At 50.8% G+C, this 15,803-nt stretch overlaps 1 protein-coding gene across 1 annotated transcript; it reads left to right on the forward strand.

The window, feature by feature from the left end:
- The first annotated feature begins 4,898 nt into the window (after positions 1–4,898).
- LOC148044251 (sialidase-3-like) lies at positions 4,899–15,193 on the forward strand. Its single transcript, XM_087722063.1, has 2 exons — positions 4,899–5,099; positions 14,087–15,193. Exons 1-2 carry the CDS (start codon positions 4,899–4,901, stop codon positions 15,080–15,082), a joined length of 1,197 nt encoding a protein of 398 aa, XP_087578189.1. The 3' UTR covers positions 15,083–15,193.
- The last annotated feature ends 610 nt before the right edge of the window (positions 15,194–15,803 follow it).

The following is a 15,803-nucleotide window of genomic DNA, read 5'->3' on the forward strand; positions in this document are numbered from 1 at the left end:
AATCTTGGACAATGACACCTACGTTCTAATCATGGTACACGAAATTATCTGCTATAACAGCGATAGCTAATCTTTCGGTCATTGTGTGCTGAAAGCACAGGCACATGTACCCATAATGCAATGTGTGTGCAACAACCCCCCCGCGCGCATGTGCACGTGACCCCCCCATTCTCTCCCTGTCCCCTGCGCATGCATGCGTGACCCTCTTGTGCCCCCCCACCCCTGAGCATGGATAGCAATAGCAATAGCAATAGCAGTGGACTTATATACCGCTTCATAGGCCTTTCAGGCCTCTCTAAGCGGTTTACAGAGAGTCAGCATATCGCCCCCAACAATCTGGGTCCTCATTTTACCCACCTCGGAAGGATGGAAGGCTGAGTCAACCCTGAGCCGGTGAGATTTGAACCGCTGACCTGCTGATCTAGCAGTAGCCTGCAGTGCTGCATTTAACCACTGCGCCACCTTGGCTCTTGGATGTGTGACCCCTGCATGCCCCCTGCCCCTGGGTGCACAAACCCATGCACGCCCATGCAGCACACACACACACACACTCCCCCACACATGCGCGCACATCTTCCATGTGTGCCCTGCCCACTGCGCAGCAAACCCGTCAAACCAGCTGGTCAGTGGGAGGCACGCGCAACCATGTGCAGTGGAGCTGAGCTGAGGAGATGACAGCTTGCGTTGCATTGCCTTAACTCTACCTGTCAACGACGACTTTAATCGCAATAATACCTGGGCAAACAAGAGATGCAAACTCAAGATAAACCGCTCCAAACTGGATTGCAGAAAATAGGGCTTCAGCCACAGGGTGGTTAACGCCTGGAATGCTGTGCCTGACTCTGGTGTTGCATCCTCAAACCCCCATATCGTTAACTTCAAGCTGTCCACCGTGGACCTAAGAGGTCCCGAAAGGGGCGCGCATAAGCGCACCAGCGCGCCTTCCGTCCCTGTCCTACTGTCCCCATTGATCTGTACTCACTGTGTGTGTTCGTGGCCAGGTCGCACTTACTTATCTCCACGTATTTGCACCAACCTCGTACGATAATGTCCCTGCCTATACCAACACCTGTTTACCTTGTACGTGTTGAAAAAATAAATGAAATGCATGAAATAAAATGACAGCGTTCTCACTTCCCCTTTTGGCACCCCGCGTTCTCTCCAACACGCGTCCGCAGCGCTCTTCCTCGGATGCGCCTGGGTGGGTGTTCGTGTGGGGGGTCCATGCGTCGGCCTGGCGCATGTGTGCCTGGTGCAAGCCCCCGTGCACGCGTGCAGGATGTGCATCTCTGGAAGCGCGCTGCGGCTCGCTTGCAAAAGCCCCTGCGTTGAAATGCAAGGGATGAGTTGCATCGGGGGGGGGGGTGGTCTCAAAGGCCCCAGGTTTGGCTACCGGGGACTGTACCCGAGCAGTGGCCGGTTAAGGCGTCAGGATTTATCCCCCTGCACCCCCCACATCCATCCCCCTGCCGATCCACCGCCCCCAATCCCGGCTTTGCGTTTTTCCCCCAAACTCGAGCCAATTTGGTGATGCGCTGCGAGATGAGCCTGGCGCCCGCGGGCGCCCGAGCTTGCCTCCCTCACCCCGCCCCTCTCCCCGTAACTCCGCGGTTGCTGGGCCCGCAAGGTGGGGCCCCCTTGGGAGTCCCACCTCAATCCGGCCGAGCAGGGCTGCCGGGGGAGGAACGGAGGAGGAGGAGAAAACCGGGACGCTTCGAGGTTGGCGATCCTCGCAAGGAGCGCTCGCAAGCAGGAGTCGCGAATCCGCAGCGCTGTGAGTGGGGGGCGCTGAAGGAGGGCGGGGGAAATCCCGGGAGGGAGAGGGGGAAACCACGGGGGAGGGAAAGAAACAGTTCTGTGGAGGAGGGAGTCCTGGGGAGGGGGAGTCCTGGGGGAGGGGGAGTCCTGGGGGAGGGGGAGTCCTTGGGAGGGGGAGTCAAGAGGGGGAGTCCTGGGGAGGGGGAGTCAAGAGGGGGAGTCCTGGGGAGGGGGAGTCCTGGGGGAGGGGGAGTCCTTGGGAGGGGGAGTCAAGAGGGGGAGTCCTGGGGGAGGGGGAGTCCTTGGGAGGGGGAGTCAAGAGGGGGAGTCCTGGGAAGGGGGAGTCAAGAGGGGGAGTCCTGGGGAGGGGGAGTCCTGGGGAGGGGGTGTCCTGGGGGAGGGGGAGTCCTTGCTTGGGAGGGGGAGTCAAGAGGGGGAGTCCTGGGGAGGGGGAGTCAAGAGGGGGAGTCCTGGGGAGGGGGAGTCCTGGGGGAGGGGGAGTCCTTGGGAGGGGGAGTCCTGGGGAGGGGGAGTCAAGAGGGGGAGTCCTGGGGAGGGGGAGTCCTGGGGGAGGGGGAGCTTGGGAGGGGGAGTCAAGAGGGGGAGTCCTGGGGAGGGGGAGTCAAGAGGGGGAGTCCTGGGGAGGGGGAGTCCTGGGGAGGGGGTGTCCTGGGGGAGGGGGAGTCCTTGCTTGGGAGGGGGAGTCAAGAGGGGGAGTCCTGGGGAGGGGGAGTCAAGAGGGGGAGTCCTGGGGAGGGGGAGTCCTGGGGGAGGGGGAGTCCTTGGGAGGGGGAGTCCTGGGGAGGGGGAGTCAAGAGGGGGAGTCCTGGGGAGGGGGAGTCCTGGGGGAGGGGGAGCTTGGGAGGGGGAGTCAAGAGGGGGAGTCCTGGGGAGGGGGAGTCAAGAGGGGGAGTCCTGGGGAGGGGGAGTCCTGGGGAGGGGGTGTCCTGGGGGAGGGGGAGTCCTTGCTTGGGAGGGGGAGTCAAGAGGGGGAGTCCTGGGGAGGGGGAGTCAAGAGGGGGAGTCCTGGGGAGGGGGAGTCCTGGGGGAGGGGGAGTCCTTGGGAGGGGGAGTCCTGGGGAGGGGGAGTCAAGAGGGGGAGTCCTGGGGAGGGGGAGTCGAGAGGGAAGGGGGAGATAAGAGGGAAAGTCCTGGAGAGGAGTGAGGGGAGAGGGGGGAAAGGGAAACCTGGAGGGGGGGAAATGGGGAATTCAAGGGGAGGGAGAATCCTTGGGGAAGGGGCATTCAGGGGGAGGGGGAATCCAGGGGAAGGGAAAGGGGGGATTCTAGGAAAGGGAAGGGGGAAATCCTGGGGATGGGGAAGGGGGATTATGGGCATGGGAAAGGAGAATCCTGCACAGGGGGAAGAAACTTCATCTCCTTTGCGTCCTGGGGTGGGCAAGCATGCCCCCCCCCATTGCAAAAATCTGTCTTGCTCTTCTTCCATGGGCCACACATCGTGCTGCTCCCCACTCCCCCATGGGGCAATACGGAGGGGGGGTGAGGAACAATCCAGATTATTGCCAGGGGCTGCCTTGTCCCCCCACCCCACTCCCATTTCATGAAGGTAAAAGGGGGTCCCACTTTCTCTCACCCCAGTTTTCCCTGACTCCCCAACCCCATTTTGGGATTCTTTGCTTAGATTGACACCTGTCTTTCAGTCTGGGCGATTCACAGCCCCCTCCTCCTCCTCGTTTCCCCCCCAGATCCCAGCAAGGGGTTGCCTCAATAGAAGGAGCCCCTTGTGATCAATGTTCCCTCTAATTTTTTTTCAGTGTGAGCGGAAAAGTATAGTGTTTGAGCTGCACAGTTTCATGCCTGAGCACCTAAGAGAGCCACAGTTTGATCTGCTGTCGCGTCTGCTGGACATTTGCGCAACCTTCCAAGCGTCAAGCGCCGATTGCTAGCAAGGTTTCAGCCTGATGAATGCCAGGCATGAAAACTGCCACTCAAACACTATACTTTTCCGCTCACCCTGGAAAAAAAAAAAGGCTCTCTGCTCAGCTTTTAGATTGTTAGACTGGCTAGAGAGAGACATGGCACCAACAGGGTCCTGGGTCCTGGCATTTTGCAGGCAACCTGTCCTCTCACATTCCTTGGGAATGCAACCCATCACATTTGAATTAGATTTTGCCAATTATCCTATTAAAAGATAACGCTATTATTCTAAAATACGACTAACTCTCAATATTAAAAACCGCGCGCGCAGCCGCGCACCTTAGAGGGAACAGTGCTTGTGATATGCGCCCCCACCCCAGCAGAAGGCTGGACAATATGAAGAAAATTCAGCTCCTCTCCTGAGTAAGGAAGTTGGCTGCACCAGTTCTCCTGAACAATAAATAAATAAATACATACACACAGGTGGTCCTCCACTTACAACAGCTCCCTTACTGACCGCTCAAACTTACAGCAGTACTGGGGGGGAAAAAGGGGGGGGGACTTAGGGCTGTTTTCACACTGAGGACCGTTGCAGCATCAACTCCTTGGTCATGTGGACAACTGACTTGCATTTATGACGGTTGCGGGGGGGGGTTCACGTGATCCCCTTTTGCGAGCCGCAAAGTCATTGGGGGAGCCGAGTCCGTTTAACGGCCGGGTTCCTCATTTAACGAGCCGAGGTGGCGCAGTGGTTAGAGTGCAGCACTGCAGGCTACTTCAGCTGACTGCAGTTCTGCAGTTCGGCTGTTCAAATCTCACTGGCTCAAGGTTGACTCAGCCTTCCATCCTTCCGAGGTGGGTGAAATGAGGACCCGGATTGTTGTTGGGGGCGATATGCTGACTCTGTAAACCGCTTAGAGAGAGCTGAAAGCCCTATGAAGCTGTATATAAGTCTAACTGCTATTGCTATTGCTATTAACAACTGCGGTGATTCAGGTGGGAAAGGAAGGTCGCGCAACGGGGCAAAACTCACTTAAGCGAGGTCTTGCTTAGCAACGTAAATTCTGAGCTCAACGGTTCTGAGGGCAAGTTGAGGAACCGCCTGCATCTAAAAGGCGAAAGGTGTTTCAAAGATGGGTGGACGCCAACTCCCAGAATTCCCCAGCCAGCGGAGTTGAAGTCCACCTATCTTAATTAACCTTGTCAAACTGGGCATGATTCGAAACGTTGGCTTATTTCGGCCTCTCCCGTCTCCAGAGAAGATGGCGGAAACTTTGGGTGTCTCCGAGAAAGTGGCCGTCTTCCGCCAGGAGGGGGGCGTCACTTACCGCATCCCCGCTCTGCTCTACCTGCCTTCGGAGTCCACCTTCCTGGCCTTTGCGGAGTTACGCACCTCGCCCCGGGACGAAAACGCCAAGTTCTTGGTGATGCGACGTGGACAGAAAGAAGGCCTGTCCGTCAAGGTAACCTTAACCGTGACCCGTCAAAAGCGCGGAGGACAAAATCGCGCTCGACGAAAGCACGCATGTGACGTCATCACAGCGCGACGCAAAAAATTAAAAATTGAAATAAAATTAAAATTAAAGCAAGCTAATTCACATAAAGGTAAGGGTTAGGTTAAGGGTTAGGGTTAGGGTTAGGTTAAGGGTTAGGGTCAGGTTTAGAGCGTTAGCGTTAGGTTTAGCGTTAGGTTAAGGGTTAGCGTTAGGTTTTTCGTTACGTTAACGGTTAGGTTTAGGGTTAGATTTAGGGTTAGGTTAAGGGGTAGGTTTAGGGTTAGGTTTAGGGTTAGGTTTGGGGGGGTTAGGGTAAGGTTTTCGCTTTATTTTTACATTTTTCGATCACAGCGCGATGTTTTCGTCGCGCTGTGATGACGTCAAATGCGCGCTTTCGTCGAGCGTGATTTTGTCCTCTGCGATTTTGTGGTGGAACCACCTTAACAGCCTCAAAGTAGCATGATTCCCATTTCATTATACCTCCCATTTGCTCTGACCCTGCTAGATTGGCCAAAATGTTTAAAAACATGTCCGCTACATGTTGAAAATGTAATCAAACATTTTGATTGAAAGGAGCGGAGTTTACTAAGTTGGAGGAGGGGTGTTGGATTTTAAGGTATTATGATTGTACATGTACACTGCTATTTTTTTCTTTTTTATGTTTATTGAAATGGAATTATAAATACCATCAACACAAAAGGGAGTTTGCTCAGAAGCTGAAATACACCATGTGAATTAGAGGAAGAGTGGGAAGCAGAGGAGAGAAGAAAGATAGGAAGAGAGGGACAGGAGAGAGGGTGAGGGGGGGAAGATGAGGTGTATAAGGAGGAGTGGTAAGGGGAGAGAGGAGAAGGAGAAAGGAAGGGGAAGTAGAGTAGAAAAGGATGGAGGGAAGAAAGGATGTAGAAGAGTGGGAAGCAGAGGAGAGAAGAAAGATAGGAAGAGAGGGACAGGAGAGAGGATGAGGGGGGGAAGATGAGGTGTATAAGGAGGAGTGGTAAGGGGAGAGAGGAGAAGGAGAAAGGAAGGGGGAGTAGAGTAGAAAATGATGATGGAGGGAAGAAAGGATGTAGAAGAGTGGGAAGCAGAGGAGAGAAGAAAGATAGGAAGAGAGGGACAAGAGAGAGGGTGAGGGGGGTAGATGAGGTGTATAAGGAGGAGTGGTAAGGGGAGAGAGGAGAAGGAGAAAGGAAGGGGGAGTAGAGTAGAAAATGATGATGGAGGGAAGAAAGGAGGTAGAAGAGTGGGAAGCAGAGGAGAGAAGAAAGATAGGAAGAGAGGGACAGGAGAGAGGATGAGGGGGGGAAGATGAGGTGTATAAGGAGGAGTGGTAAGTGGAGAGAGGAGAAGGAGAAAGGAAGGGGAAGTAGAGTAGAAAATGATGGAGGGAAGAAAGGATGTAGAAGAGTGGGAAGCAGAGAAGATTTTTTTTTCTTTTTTTTTTTTCATTTTCCTTTATTTGTATGCACGAGTGACTGTTGTGAGGGCCTCCCTATCATCCGATCTCCAACCTCCCCTTTGTGGGGAAGGTTGTTGAGAAGGTGGTGGCCTTTCAGCTCCAGCGGTCCTTGGAGGAAGCTAGTTATCTGGATCCATTCCAGTCAGGCTTCAGACCCGGCTACAGCACAGAAACCGCTTTGGTCGCATTGACCGATGATCTTTGGAGAGCCAGGGATGGAGGCCACGCCTCCATCCTGGTGCTCCTTGACCTCTCAGCGGCTTTCGATACCATCGACCATGTTATCCTTCTGCGACGACTGCGGGAGGTGGGGGTGGGAGGCGCTGTTCTACAGTGGTTCTCCTCCTACCTCTCGGACAGGTCACAGTCGGTGTTAGTTGGGGAGCAGAGATCGACCCCTAGGCCCCTAACGTATGGGGTGCCGCAGGGTTCGGTCCTGTCCCCCTTACTTTTCAACATCTACATGAAACCGCTGGGTGAGATCATTCGACGGCACGGGATAAAATACCACCAATATGCGGACGATACCCAGTTGTATCTGTCCGCCCCGTGCCAACTCAACGAAGCGATGGATTTGATGAGCCATGGTCTGGAGGCTGTTAAAGACTGGATGGGGGTCAACAAGCTTGTGCTCAATCCAGAAAAGACCGAGTGGCTGCTGTGTTTCCCACCCGCGAATTGGCCAAGTGTTCCATCTCTCAGGCTGGGGGGTCAAATTATACGCCCCTCAGACAGGGTTCACAACTTGGGAGTCCTCCTGGACCCACAGCTGACCTTCGAACATCATTTGTCAGCTGTGACCAGGGGGGCATTTGCCCAGGTTCGCCTGGTACACCAGTTGCGTCCCTACCTGAACCGGGAGGCCCTCACAACAGTCACTCGTGCCCTTGTGACCTCTAGGCTGGAATACTGCAATGTGCTCTACATGGGGCTGCCCTTGAAGAGCATTCGGCGACTTCAGCTAGTCCAGAATGCGGCCGCGCGAGCGATTGTGGGTGCACCTCGCTTCACCCACGTTACACCTATCCTCCGCGAGCTGCACTGGCTGCCTGTCGATCTCCGGGTGCGCTTCAAGGTGCTACTTATCACCTATAAAGCCCTTCATGGTAGTGGGCCTGGGTACTTGAGAGACCGCCTCCTGCCAATTACCTCCACTAGACCGATACGATCGCATCGATTAGGCCTCCTCCGAATTCCATCTACTAGCCAGTGCAAACTGGCAACTACCCGGAGGAGAGCCTTCTCGGTGGCTGCTCCGACCCTCTGGAACGAACTCCCCGTGGAGATTCGGACCCTCACCACCCTCCAATCCTTCCGCGCCGCTTTGAAGATCTGGCTGTCCCGGCTGGCCTGGGGTTAAGATTCCAACCCCACCCGAATTGTGTGACTGTTGTGCTCTCTTTTAATATGTTGTATTGTTTCCATATTGGAATACTGTTTGTCTTTCCTCCCTTTTTGAATTGTGAGCCGCCCTGAGTCCCCCCAGGGAAGAGGGCGGCATACAAATAAAGGAAAATGAAAAAAAAAATGATTGAGTTCAGGATGAAAAAGTCTTAACAGCCATCTTAGTCTCGCAGATGAGCATTAAGTTTAAGCCTTCCAACTCTGACTTAAGTGATGTTAAAGTGCTTAATGCTTAGTGAATGATGGGTAAAGTGCTTGTTAAAGTGATGTTAAAGTGCCAATAAAGCCAGCATCTTCCTCTCTGTGCTCTCAATGTTCCCCTCTCAGCCCTTCAGCAAAGCAGACTCTCAGTAAGGCTACCCCTCCTCAGTCAGCTCAGGAACTCCAGGTGCCTTCCATATCCTCCAAACCTGGTTAATCTGCAAGTATTGCCGGGGGGGGGGGGGGGGAGTCCATTCGCAGTCTCTGTGGGGGGGGCTTCTTCCCCAGCACCTCCCCGGGCTCAGAACAAAGCACAAAAAGCACAGCAACTCTTTCGGTATGCCCGTATTGTCTCCGTGCCTCCATGGGGGGGGGAAGGTCATTCACAGTCTCTGTGGGGGGGGGAAGAGGGGGGGAGCCGATCGTAATCTCTCACTGCCACTCACTGCTACTCCAAACAGTTGCTCTGTCTGGGGCTGTCAGGGAAGGCTTCTCGTTAATAATCACTCGTTAATAATAATCAATAATAATCACCGTTCCCTGCTCCTCTCTCAAGTTTTTCTTTCTAGGCTTAACTCCTCCGGCATCAAATTACAACAGAACTCGGGTTATCAGCCAGGTTGTTTGTTCTTCACACCCGAGCGAAAAGCTCAAGAGAAGAAAGATAGGAAGAGAGGGACAGGAGAGAGGGTGAGAGGGGGGGAAGATGAGGTGTATAAAGAGGAGTGCTAAGGGGAGAGAGGAGGAGGAGAAAGGAAGGGGAAGTAGAGTAGAAAATGATGGAGGGAAGAAAGGATGTAGAAGAGTGGGAAGCAGAGGAGAGAAGAAAGATAGGAAGAGAGGGATAGGAGAGAGGGTAAGGGGGGGAGATGAGGAGGATAAGGAGGAGTGGTAAGGGGAGAGAGGAGGAGGAGGAGAAAGGAAGGGGAAGTAGAGTAGAAAATGATGGAGGGAAGAAAGGATGTAGAAGAGTGGAAAGCAGAGGAGAGAAGAAAGATAGGAAGAGAGGGATAGGAGAGAGGGTGAGGGGGGGAAGATGAGGTTTATAAGGAGGAGTGGTAAGGGGAGAGAGGAGAAGGAGAAAGGAAGGGGAAGTAGAGTAGAAAAGGATGATGGAGGGAAGAAAGGATGTAGAAGAGTGGGAAGCAGAGGAGAGAAGAAAGATAGGAAGAGGGACAGGAGAGAGGATGAGGGGGGAAGATGAGGTGTATAAGGAGGAGTGATAAGGGGAGAGAGGAGAAGGAGAAAGGAAGGGGAAGTAGAGTAGAAAAGGATGATGGAGGGAAGAAAGGATGTAGAAGAGTGGGAAGCAGAGGAGAGAAGAAAGATAGGAAGAGAGGGATAGGAGAGAGGGTGAAGGGGGAAGATGAGGTGTATAAGGAGGAGTGGTAAGGGGAGAGAGGAGAAGGAGAAAGGGGAAGTAGAGTAGAAAATGATGGAGGGAAGAAAGGATGTAGAAAGGGGGAGGAGAGAGGGGGAAGAAAGTGTCGGATAAAGTATAAATATGGTGTATGGAGAGCAGAAGAGCCAATAACTGGTTTTTTTCTTCTTCTTTCTTTGGTAGTTGATGGTAAGATGAATTGATGTAACTACTTAATAATACAACATGATATTGACTATGTAATAGTATACATGTGATTATATGCTATGAAAATGGAAAATAAAATAAAAATTTCTATGAAAATGTAATCAAACTCTGGGTACATATTATCATACGTGATGGACATGTACTAAAGCAAAAAATAGAATAAAATTTGAACGAGAATACATACATACATGGTTAGGAAAAGCCTCAAGGCGCCCTATAGACTATAAGCCGGAATTATTTTTCTTAGGCATATTGCCAGAGAAATTACGATAAAGGAGAATGTATATGTAATATTACCTGTTTTGACAGCAGCAAAAATTGCATTTGCGCAACGCTGGAAAAACAAGAAAACACCCACAGAAGGAGTATTACTGTAACGCGCTCCACATGGGGCTGCCCTTGAAGAGTGTTCAAAGACTTCAGCTGGTCCAGAATGCAGCCGCGCGAGCGATTGTGGGTGCACCCAGGTACACCCACGTCACACCTATCCTCCGCGAGCTGCACTGGCTACCCATTAGTCTCCGGACCCGCTTCAAGGTACTGGTCGTTACCTATAAAGCCCTACATGGCATCGGACCTGGGTACCTGAGAGACCGCCTCCTGCCGATCACCTCCCATAGACCGATTAGATCTCACAGGTTAGGTCTCCTCCGGATTCCATCCGCCAGCCAATGCGTGGCACAACAAAACCGCGGTCCACTAAAGCGCGCCCGATTAAAGCGCGTCGCTGACGTCATCAGCAGCGCGACAACAACAACCGCGGAGAAAAAAGGGCGCTTTAAAAAGTGCTTTTAAAGCAAGCCGATTCACGTTAAGGTAAGGGTTAGGTTAAGGGTTAGGGTTAGGTTTAGGGTTAGGTTAAGCGTTAGGGTTAGGTTTAGGGTTAGGTTAAGGGTTAGCGTTAGGTTTAGCGTTAGGTTAAGGGTTAGGTTTAGGGTTAGGTTTAGGATTAGGTTAAGGGTTAGGTTTAGGGTTAGGTTTAGGGTTAGGTTTGGGGGGGTTAGGTTTAGGTTTACGCGTTAATTTTAGCTTTACCGCTCACAGCGTGCTTTTTTCGTCGCACTGTGATGACGTCAGGTACGCGGTTTCGTCGAGCGCGCTTTAGTCGACCGCGGTTTTGTGGTGGAACCAGCCAATGTTGGCTGGCGACTCCCCGGGGGAGAGCCTTCTCTGTCGCAGCTCCAGCCCTTTGGAACGACCTCCCGTGGAGATCCGGACCCTTACTACCCTCCCGGCCTTCTGCAAAGCCGCTAAGTCCTGGCTGCTCCAGCAGGCCGGGGGGGGGGGGGGGGCTCTCGAAATATCCAGCCCCACGGAAACTGTGACTGTTGTGTATTTTAAAGTTTTTGTTTTGTGTATTTATCCCCTTCCCTTGTTTATTGTAAGCCGCCCGGAGTCCTTCGGGAGTGGGCGGCATACAAGACCAATAAACAACAATATTAATTAAGAAAATACTGGGCTGTGCAGCATAGTGGTTAAAATGTAGTACTGCTACTTCTGCTACTGATGGCTATCTGCAGTTCTGCAGTTCGATTCTGAATGGCTCCAGGTTGACTCAACAGCCGTTTATCCTTCCATCCGAGGTTGGTAAAATGAGGAGCCAGATTGTTGGGGGCAGAATGCTGATTCTGTAAACTGCTCAGACAGGGCGATAAAGCACTGTGAAACGATATGTAAGTCTAGTATTCTAAGTGCTATTGCTACTAATAGAGAAAAAGAGGGCGTTGAAGTTGCCGGAACTTGAACATAATCAAACCGGTTTCTTAAGAGACTTTAAAAGATTTTAACAAACTCAGAGAGAGCTTGGGAAGGATCCCGTGGATGAAACTTTTAAAGGAGAAATCAACTGAAGAACCTTGGGGAACTCTAAAAAATATATATTACAAAAGCCCAGTCCAGTTCAATGCCACTAAAAAAGAGAAACAAGAAAATCACAAACTTTTTACCCAAAGGACTCTCAGGCCAACAGAGAGAAAAAGAATGAAAGGAAAACTATATATGACTATCTGTCAATGACAGCTTAAGCTTCAACCACAATAATATACCAACAAACAATAGATACAAACTCAAGATAAACTTGACTGCAGAAAATACAACTTCAGCAACAGGGTGGCCACCGCCTGGAATGCTCTACCTGATTCTGTGATTACATTCCTAAAACTCCATAATTTTAACCTTAAGACTGTCTACTGTCGACCTCACCCCATTCCTAAGAGGTCTGTAAGAGGCGTGCGTAAGTGTGCCCGCGTGCCTACTGTCCCTGTCCTACTGTCTCCATGTATTCGTACCCATTTACTCTATTCGTAATTATGTTTATACTTATACCTGTTATCTTTTACATATTTGACAAACTAAAATAAATATTAAAAAAATGGAAAGTGTGACGCATAGCTGAGGCAGTTAATACCACTTTACAAAGCCTTAGTAAGATCACACTTGGAATACCGGATCCAGTTCTGGTCACTATAGTATTAAAAAGATATTGAGACTCTGGGAAGTGTGCAGGGAAGAGCAACCAGGAAGATTAGGGGACGTACGATGAACGGTTGCAGGGGCTGGGCCTGGCTAGTCTAGTGAAGAGAAGGACCAGGTGAGGGTTCCACCACAAAACCGCATTCGACTAAATCGCGTTCAACGAAACCACGTAGCTGACGTCATCAACAGCGCGACAACAGCGCGGAGATAGAAGCACGCTGTAAACGCTAAACCTAAAATTAACCCCTAAACCTAATCCTAAACCTAACCCTTAATCTAACCCTAAACCTAACCCTAAACTTAACCCTAACCCTTAACCTAACCCTAAACCTAACCCTAACTCTTAACCTAACCCTAAACCTAACCCTTACCTTAAGTTGAATCGGCTTGCTTTCAAAGCGCTATTTAAAGCGCCCTTCTTTCTCCGCGCTCGCTGTTGTCGCCCTGTTGATGACGTCAGCGACGCGGTTTAATCGGGTGCGGCTTAGTCGAGCGCGGTTTTGTCGTGCCACGCCAGGTGAGATGTGATAGTAGTCTTCCAGTATTTGAGGGGCTGCCACAGAGAGGAGGGTGGGGGGGTGTCAAAGCTATTTTACAAAGCCCCACAAGGTCAGACAAGGAATAATAGATGGAAACTAACCAAGGAGAGAAGCAACCTAGAACTAAGGAGAAATTTCCTAATGGTGAGAGCAATCAGCCAATGGAATAACTCCCCTTCAGAAGTTGTGGGGGCTCCATCACTAAAGGCTTTCAAATAGAGACTGGACATTTGTGCATATCTGGTGCTCTGGTGTATGCAAAACCAGCAGGCCGACATGGGTACCCACAGAGAGGGCTCTGCCTGGCATCTCTGGCACGCGTGTCATAGGTTCTCCATCACAGATATAGGATCTCCTGTCCAAGGGCTGGACTAGAAGACCTCCGAGGTCCCTTCTCAGTCTGTTATTTTATGTTGCATATTCTGTGTATGCAAAGCACGATTTATGGCTTACTGTTGTGCATGAATTAGAACACTGGTTTGTATACAAATCAATTTATAGTGGGGTGCATGAAGTAGAACACTGGCGTGCTGCACAACTGGCTTAAAACAAAACATGGTTTATTGCAAAATAGGCGGTGCAATAACTGATATCGATCCCAAGCCTTTTCTTTCTTTTCACCCCAAAAAAAGCCGACATGATTTGCCAGGATCTGATGGACAGTTTCTGTTGTGGCCCCGCAGGAGCCGTTGGAGCTGCAAACAGACTCCGACAGCGAGGGGCCTTATGAGTCGGCTCTGGAAGAGGTGGAGGACCCTGGATAGGGTTCCGACTCCAAGCAGGGCGCAGAGATGCTGGTTGGCCACCAGGAGGCGCCTGAGGCATGGAGCAGCGGTGAGAGCCGAAGGGCGGGTGCTCATGATGTCAGGCCTTAGAGTAGTGACGAGGAGACAAGGGAGGTGGTCCTGAATGTCAGGCAACGCCGGGCAGATTGAGGGAGAAAACAGCTATGCTATTACAAAAGATAATTGGACTCCACTGGTTGTAATTAGGCTCCTCTCAAGGTTGTATTTAAGGAGGGACTCGAGGAGGAGTCTGATTTGCAGGATTCAACTTCATTCATAACGCTGGAGAAGCTGTTACCTGCCTATGTCAAAGTCTGAGTTGCTGCTAAGGTTCTTATCTGTTTGTTTTATGCTTGGGCTTTCAGCCACCGAAGTTTATGTTTCCTGTTAATTAAAGTGCTGTGAAATTCCAGTTAAGCTTGTCTAGGCATTTGTTACTGGACGGAGGGGGTGGGGTGGGTCAGAACAGATTCACATCTGACCATTTTGTATCTTCTCTCTAGTGGGGTCCCCTGCAAACTCTAGAGACTGCCGTGCTACCCAAATATCGCACCATGAATCCGTGTCCCGTGTACGATGCAAAGGAAAGCACAATTTTCTTGTTCTTCATCTGTGTGGAGGCCAATGTGTCGGAACAGTATCAAATCAGGACAGGAAGAAATGCTGCCAAGCTGGGCTACATCTTCAGCAAAGATGGTGGGCGTACCTGGAGCCCAATGACAGACTTGACGGAAGAGGTGATTGGAGATGATGTGAGCAAATGGGCCACGTTTGCTGTGGGACCGGGCCATGGGGTGCAGCTGAGCTCCGGGCGGCTGGTCGTCCCAGCCTACGCTTACTACATCCACAGCCGTCTGTTTCGACACCCGCTCTACTGTTACACCAAAGCTCACTCCTTCGCCTTCTACAGTGACGACGGCGGGAAGACGTGGCTGAAGGGACACCTTCTCCAAAACCCACTGCAGGCATCGGAGTGCCAAATGGCCGAGTTGGTTGACCAGAATATTAGCCCGCTGTTATACTGTAACGCCCGCGGCACTGAAGGATACCGAGTCGAAGCCTTCAGCAGAGATGGTGGGATTCTCTTCGAAGTCCCCTTCAAGTCTCAGAAACTGGTGGAGATTAATAAGGGTTGTCAAGGTAGCGTGGTGAGTTTTCCTTCACCACAACCGGGGTCTGAGTCTTCCTTGGCCTCTTCAAGGACCCCCGAATCGTGGCTGATCTTCTCTCATCCCACCAACCGAAAGGAGCGTGCGGATCTGGGCATCTACTTGAACCCCAGTCCGCTGGAGGAAAATTCCTGGAAGACCCCTTGGATCTTGAACACAGGACCCAGTGGCTACTCAGATCTGGCTGTTTGCACAGGGGAAGATCCTCTCCTTTTTGCCTGCTTGTTCGAATGTGGAGTATCGGTGTCCTACGAAGAGATTGCCTTTCAGTTATTCAGTGATGCAAAACTCCAGAAAACCCGGAACGCATCCTCCGCAGAAAAGAATTAATTAACTACAAACGGGCCCACATCTCTGGGGCCCATCAGCCCCAGAGAAGGAATAAATCACAGAGTTTTTATGCATATTTTTTAAATAGAAGAAATTTTTAACAGAGTTTAACCAGTGAAAGGAAATTAAATCCAATACAGAAAAAGAGTAAATAGTGGAAAAAAGAAAATATGAAGAAAGAAAAAAGAATTATATAGAAGCAACTTTTGATCTTCTCGATGGTGATTATAGATGCATGTATATTTTTTTGTCAGGGAATTGTGCAGCCAGTGTCCCAATGAAGTCACAGGTGCTGAGATGAAGTTGTAGTTTTATATACCAGTAAATAATTATATTTCATAACTATATATACAGCAAACTAGATACTCAGGCTAACAGGAGCCTCGTGAGGTAAATCAACCCAGCAGGAAGATCATGAGGTAAATTACAGAGCCCAGGGAAGAAAAAGGCGGGGGGAAATTGAACCTTCCCCTCCACACCCACAGCAACCAATCACAGTGGAGATTGCCTCACGCAGAAGCCAGCCTTTTCCAACCAATCAACCACAACTGTGTTTTCTAGCTCGTTCGTTGTACGACCACCCTGCTCCAGCCGTCAAATTTAAATGTCTTAAAATTTTTCCCTCTCACAAGAATGGAATGGAATAGAATATAGAATATTGTAGAATAATATAGAATATTATAGAATATAGAATGGAATGGAATGGAATAGAAAAGAATAG

Source organism: Thamnophis sirtalis, unplaced genomic scaffold (genome assembly GCF_051295495.1).
Source record: "Thamnophis sirtalis isolate CommonGarterSnake01/CBP01778 unplaced genomic scaffold, rThaSir2_p1.2 scaffold_8, whole genome shotgun sequence".
NCBI lineage: Eukaryota > Metazoa > Chordata > Lepidosauria > Squamata > Natricidae > Thamnophis > Thamnophis sirtalis.

Bases quoted from the DNA above. Each gene is read 5' to 3' on its own strand.
- LOC148044251 (XM_087722063.1), top strand. From the start codon at position 4,899: ATGGCGGAAACTTTGGGTGTCTCCGAGAAAGTGGCCGTCTTCCGCCAG. The intron at 5,100-14,086 runs GTAACCTTAACC...TCTTCTCTCTAG, and splicing joins AAGAAGGCCTGTCCGTCAAG to TGGGGTCCCCTGCAAACTCT.